Raw genomic sequence first — 7032 nt, 5'->3', positions numbered from 1 at the left:
CTGGGCACGGTGGCTCACACCTGTAATCCCAGTACTTTGGGAGGCCGAGGTGGGTGGACCACTTGAAGTCAGGAGTTTGATACCAGCCAGGCCAACATGATAAAACCCCATCTCAGCTAAAAATACGAAACATTACCCAGGGGAGGTGGCATGTGCCTGTAGTCCTAGCTACTCAGGAGGTTGAGATAGGAGAATCATTTGAACCTGAGAGAAGGGGGTTGCAGTGAGCCAAGATCGCACCACTAAACTCCAGTCGTGGCAAGACAGCAAGGCTCTGACTCAAAAAACAACAACAGCAACAACAAAACAAAACAGTGAGACAGAGGACACTTACCAGCAAGAACACAGAGAGTGGAAAGGGCATAGGCTGGGTTGGGAGCCCTGGGGCATGCTACGCTGCCAAGGAGAAGGTGGAGACAGAAGAGTGCGTTGAAGGGCTCAAGCATGGCTGGCCAGGCAGGAGGGGCGGGGAGAGTGGTGGGAAGGCCAGTGAGTGGTTCTAATAAAAAGGAGGGACCAGCAGGCTGCAGGGCAGAAGAGGGGTAGGAGGGTTGGAGAGATGGCTTGGTGCCCTCTGAAGGTCAGTAAGGGCCAGGATGGGTGGCCACTCTAAGGACACCTGGCCCAGAGGGGAAGGCAGAAGAAGAGGGGAGACAGGAGGGCTGAGGGACGGGGACTTGGGCATGGGTTGTAGGCTGAGGGAGCAGCAGTCTGGCAGGAGAAAACAGGATAAAGGGAAAAAGAGGAGATGGTCAAAGTTGCCACCCTGGGGGACTGAGCCTGATGGATCTGGAATCGATATGGAGGGGCTTCCTCTAACAGAAGGAGGGAAACCTGCTTTTCTGAACCCATGGGAAGGAAAGATGGTCGATTCAAAAGTGGTTCTAGGCTGGAGCAAACACTCCCGAGGCCTCAGTGGGCTCAGGGGTGAGGGGCTCTGGAGAATGGAGGGTGTGAGGGAGGTGAGGGATCCTCTCAGCAGAATCGAAGAGGAAGTGGACCACAGACAACTAATACGGCTGCCAAGCTGCAGAGGAGCTATGGGGTAGGGCTATGCAGTGTGGCGACAGGCTACAGGCTTTCCACCTCGGTCCCCTGCAGCTCCTTTAGGACAATGGATGACAGGGCTGGTCTAGCCTCAGGATTTTGCTGGAGAGTTTAGGCAGAAGAACAAATATATAATCCCTTGAAGATGCTGAAGGTGTGACCTAGCATGAATGAACTCACCTCTCCACTCCCTCCTCTCTCCTTCACACCCCAAATCTAGGAAGGACGGAAGGACATGAAGACAGAAAAAGGCTCATGGGCTTGGAGATATCTATAGAGATCAGGGAACGCACATGTCAATGGATTGGCAAGCAGGGGTCATGGAGCTGGAAGAACTGTCCCCTGAGATACCGGAGCATACAGCAGCAGCTGAGGAGCAGCCTCTGTGAGGATGCTAAGGTGTGGCCAGCAGTGCAGGGCTGAAATGCAGCAGAGGTGAATGTCACCGTGGATGAGGCCCAGCAACTACATAGACTAGGCCATCTGTCATGTGGACAGAGAAGTGATCAGGGTGACAGTGGGACTGGGGAGCGATAGGAAGATGAAGAGCTTTGATAAGAGTCTTAGTGGAAAGGTTCCATTGAAGCCCCCTAATGACTAGGGAGAAAATCAATGAGGCTGTCCAATGTATGATATGGGGGGACCGGGAGAGCAATTTCTCTCTCCCGGTGACGAGGAAAGGCTATCCCTGGGGGTGTGCATGCTTTCAAATCTCTGCCACTAGATTCTAAGTAACTTCAGGGTCTTCATCTCTTTTTTCTCCCTCAAAGCACCTACTATAGTGCCTTTTTCTGAAGAGGAACTCAAGCATTTGATAAATGAGCAAACATATTTTCCAGTTTTGTTTCTAATGGAAGCAAATGCATTAGCTTACAAATTGAGACTAATTAGGGAAAATGGTCTATCTGAATTAGCAGGAAGTCTTTAATTAATAGGATCTATTTAAAGAAGAAAGGTCTTATTGCCTTCAAATGTCCACAAGAACATTTACTAATCAGATAATTTCCAAAACGTTCTTGAAGTCCTGTTTTAATAAACAGAACAAAATATTTCCATTTAGCATCCTATTTATTTATATAAAACTGTGTACTTCAAAATGGCTGAATCCACTGTCTTAGCAGGTAAATATCTCCCCCCTTGTAATATTATTTATGCAGTTAATTTCCATGGCTATCCCGCTTTTCTTGGGTTGTGAAATCCATGTGTCCAAATTAGCACACATTAGAAAGTCATAGTTCCAAATTAACAAAGCGGATTTGGACTACACTACATTGTATAATTTCCATGCATGCAGACAGGCAAGTTTAAGATAAGCCAAAGGAGACTATGGGCTCTCTGCTCCTACGTCGTGAGGAGGTTCAGATCAGACCTTTCTAGTCCAAACTTGAGCTCAAATATTCTCTCAGTCACTAAAAGGGCAGCTGTGTTTGGTTATTTTTTTCTAGTTTCAATGAAAACTTACTTGGTTTCAATAGAAAGAAGCCGAGAAAATCACTGTCTTCTGGGTCTGTGTCTAAGATCTCTGAAGGTGCAGCAATAGGCTTTTCAAAAAATACCTATACAAATAAATATTTCCACTGGACACATAACTGACATTCTAGTTCATGGATTACATCTAAACTTAAAAGAGACTTTTAACTGGAATTTACCTACTGAAGATGAAATCCTATTCTCTCCATTATGACAGCAGATGAGCCCTCAAGAACAAGGCCAAAAGATTGTCATTGCATTGATCTGCAAACAGTCAATATGCTATGTGAATAGAGGTATCAGGGAGACAGAATGCATTTTTACTACCTAAATCTATAGCTAAAGGTCAAGCTATTATCCTGGTAGCAGTTCCAATAGGAGTAATGATGTGAAAAGAGGTATTGCATTAGTGTACTGAGTTTTCTACTATGGTAATAGTGGGTCATTAAGAATCATAGCCAAAACATTTGCATTCATCTTTAGTATGCAGTATGCTCTAAAAGGAGATTTCCCTCTTTTCCTGTTTTAATACACGAAGAAGAAGCAACGGCTAATTTTAAAAGAGCCCAGGTAATCCGAAAAAGTGGAATAAGATCAACAATTAAACTAAATAAAAGAGTTAAAGCATCTCTTCTGCTTAATGTAATTTGAGTCTCAAGGCACAGGTAATATGTGAGGTCACCAGAGAAATGACAAATATTCAGTCTGATCCATACACTAATAATGACTTTTCCCAGATGCCAGCATTCATTTGAACCCTGACCTTTAATTGTATATAAATAATGAATCAGCTGCAGGTGGCTGGGCAGACCCTTCCTTCAGAATGCTGCTCCTCATGTAATCATCATCAAGTGAACGCAGCAGCACCTGGCGTGTCTGACATGCTGAATGTGCCACTCTGTGAATACCACAGACTGACCTTGTTTCCCAAACAGCGATCTATCCACACTGTCGTTCTCCTGAGGGACTTTTAATTTGGGTTTTTCTGGCTGGCTGTGCAGGGAAAAGCAGAATATGGCACGGACTTTGAAAGGAAGTCACTGTGTCTAGCAGACACTTTAAGAAGCAGGGGTAGGTTGGAAGAGCTTTCACGTTGCTGTGAAATCCTCTAAGAACTCTGGCTGGCAGTCACAGCGCAGCTTCAGATTTGATGACTCAGTTTTAACTTGTGGTCAAATCAAGGTTTACATCATGCAAGGAAATCAAGGTTTAGAGCAGGCAGAACTGAAAACCAGGTCTTCATTAGATCTGCCAAACTCCTAGAGCTCGCAAGGGGCAAGGGACAAGAGTCTCTGCAGTCAGGTCCCAGGGGACAAGCAGAGGGACTCGACTGGGGACCACTTGCAGCCAGGGATGTACAAAGGGAGAGGGAGTCGTGGGAGGCAGCCTGCCCACATGTCTGAGTGAGTGGACCACAACCAGGGTCCCTCCCACTCTCTTTCCTCTTACTGTCTTAGAGCTATCATTTGAGACTCCCCATCTGCTAGGCAGTTTAGATACATCTCATTTAATCTCTCAGCAGCCAGTGGGGGTAAGTACTGTGCTCCTAAATTGCCGACGACAAAATTCAAGTATGAGCAGCTTAAATAACTGGCTTCAGACTGCACAGCTAACAGGAGTTATTTTCCACATAAATGACTTACATTTACAGTTGTATTTGTGCACACAGTGATTGTAAATGAAAAATGGTTGAATTGTAAACATAAGCAAACTCATGGCTAAGTGAATCCTCCCATGTTAAACTTGAGAATGCTGGGTGTTACTTTCAACCTCACAAAACAGACTTGAATATAAACAGACTAAATATTCCCCAATTAAAAGGCAGAGTAGCATGTTGGGTAAAGAAGCAAGATCCAACTATATCTTCAAGAGACCTATCTCAGATACAATAACACCCATAGGCTTGAAATAAAGGGATGGAGAAAAAAATCTACCTAGCAAATGGAAAACTAATAAAGCAGGGGTTGCTATTCAAATTTCAGTCAAAACAGACTTCAAAGCAACAAAGGACAAAAAAGACAAAGAAGGACATTACATAATGAAAAAAACTTGTCTTTAATATATATGGACCCAACACAGGAGCACCCAGATTCATAAACCAAGATCTTACAGCCTTACAAAGAGACTTAGATAATCACACAAAAATAGTGGGAGACTTCAATACCCCATTGACAATATCAGACAGATCATTGAGGCAGAAAGCTAACAAAGATATTTGAGACCTTAACACCTACCTAATGGTCCTAATAGACTTCTAGAGAACTCTCCACCCCAAAACAACAGAATATACCTTCTTCTCATCTGCACATGACACATAATCTAAAATTGAACAGACATCCAGCCATAAAACAATCCTGAGCAAATTTTTAAAAACCAAAAGCATACCACACACACTCTGAAAACATAGTGCAATAAAAACAGAAATGAGTACTAAGAAAATCTCTAACAACCATACCATTACATGGAAATTAACCTGCTCCTGATTGACTTTAGGGTAAAGAATAAAATTAAGGAATAAATCTAGAAAATCTTTGAAAATAATGGGAAATAATTTGAAAGAATAAATAAGATTAATAGATGGCCAGTTGGACCAATGAAAAAATCCAAGATTCAAAAGAGAAGATCTAAATAAACGTGATAAAAAATGCCAAAGGGACATTATCACCTACCCCACAGAAATGCAAAAATCCTGAGATTTAAAAAACATACACACATACACACACACACACACACACACACACAACCTTTATGCAAACACAAACTAGAAAACATAGAAGAATTTGATAAATTTCCTGGAAACCTACAACCTCTCAAGATTTAACTAGGAAGAAATTGAATTCCTTAACAGACTTATAATGAGTTCTGATATTGATCAGTAATAAAAAGCCTACCAACTAGAAAAAGCCCAGGACCACATGAATTCACAACAAAATTTTACCAGGTGTATAAAGAAGATCTAGTAAGATTCCTACTAAAACTATTTCAAAAAAATTGAGTAGGAGTGTTGGGTTCCCAGCTGTGGGGGAAATTCAAGCAGGATACTCAAGCAGACCTGTGGAGGGGTCTAGGCGGAAAGGAACACAGACCTCCTGCCAGTAGCCATGTAACTGAGTCATCTTACAAGGGGATCCTCCAACCTCAGTCAAGTCTTTCAGTGACGTCACCCTTGACTAATATCTGATTTAAAACTCATGAGAGATCTCAAGCCGTAATTCTACAGCCAAGTTGATCTCAAATTTCTGACCCATGGCAACCATGATAGATAATAAAATTATTCAACCAAGTTATTGAATTTTAGGGAAATTTGTTATATTACATTAGATAACTGTTATAACTCCACCTTCATTACTTAATCACCTACCAAATACCCACCTCCAAATGCCACCACACTGGGTGTTAGGTTTCAACGTATGAATTTTGGGGTAAAGGCATAAATATTCATCCTATAGTATAATAAAATCATGTCAATGTAAAATCATTAAGAGAGAGGAAATTTTATGTATTTTGTGGTTCACATGTTGACTTAACAAAATATGTCAAGTAAAAGTGTACAGAAATACTACAAGTTAAGATGAATATTTTATAACACTTTATAAAATAAGTATGTCATTTAATAAGACTGTCATATTTCTCTTTAAATTGCCTTCACATATTTTTCACTTATCCCATTTTTCTTAAAAATTATGTTAATTATTTAGTGTGATTGTTTTAACGGGTGTTTAGAACCAATATATTATAGTATATTTTGATTTATAGAAACAAAAGTCTCAGGATGATGAGTTAAGGATAAACGCTCAGCTAATAAGCTTCTATTGCCAAGTGTAAACTAAGGAGTGGTGTCCCCTCGCCCTTTTTCCAGTCTTCTTCTGGTTTCAGTTGCTTCTCACCATCACTGTGTGCCATCATGAGTGCTGGCATTATCATCATCTTCCCTAACAAATATTGTTGTGATTTTTCTGTATGAACAAACTTGCATAAAGCACAAATGACTCTTTAAATGTGCAAGTAACCTCTTTAACCTTCTTAAAATGAAATAATTTTCCTCGTTTATCTTTCACTTTTTGATGAGGTGGAGTAATTCAACTAAAAATTGGAACTATTTATCCATAATGATAATGAGATACCCAGAAATGTATCTTTAAGGTAATTATCATAGAGCAATAGGAATGTCAAAATACCATCTGTTAGTGAATCATTGTTCTTTAAAAGATTAGCGATGGCTGTGTAGCCTTTTGGGGAATACTCTTTAATACTGGTTACAGATAGCTCTTTGTAATTTGAAAAACATAAAACAGTAATAAATTAACAGGTAGAATTCTAAAATACATTACATAGAGAAAGAAGGAGAATTAAATGAAGCAACGTCTCACATATTCAGCATTTTGAGGAAATCCATACAAGGGAATTTTCTAGGATGAATATATTTTTTGAAGTAATCAAGTTTAAAGAATTGTAACTGCTGGCTTTTCTTTGCTTCTTTTTTTTTTTTTTTTTTTTTTTTTTTTTTTTTTTTTT

The 7032-nt window shown here is 40.6% G+C and overlaps 1 protein-coding gene across 1 annotated transcript in view; it reads left to right on the top strand.

The window, feature by feature from the left end:
* The first annotated feature begins 1340 nt into the window (after positions 1 to 1340).
* Positions 1341 to 7032, top strand: part of LOC111520342 (putative uncharacterized protein MGC34800) — a 7525-nt gene continuing 1833 nt past the window's right edge. Inside the window, 1 exon segment of the mRNA XM_023183006.1 lies at positions 1341 to 1432. Within this exon segment, the coding sequence (XP_023038774.1) occupies positions 1341 to 1432 (92 nt within the window).

Source organism: Piliocolobus tephrosceles, chromosome 17 (assembly GCF_002776525.5).
Source record: "Piliocolobus tephrosceles isolate RC106 chromosome 17, ASM277652v3, whole genome shotgun sequence".
Lineage (NCBI taxonomy): Eukaryota > Metazoa > Chordata > Mammalia > Primates > Cercopithecidae > Piliocolobus > Piliocolobus tephrosceles.
This window is presented reverse-complemented; position numbering and strand designations above follow the sequence as displayed.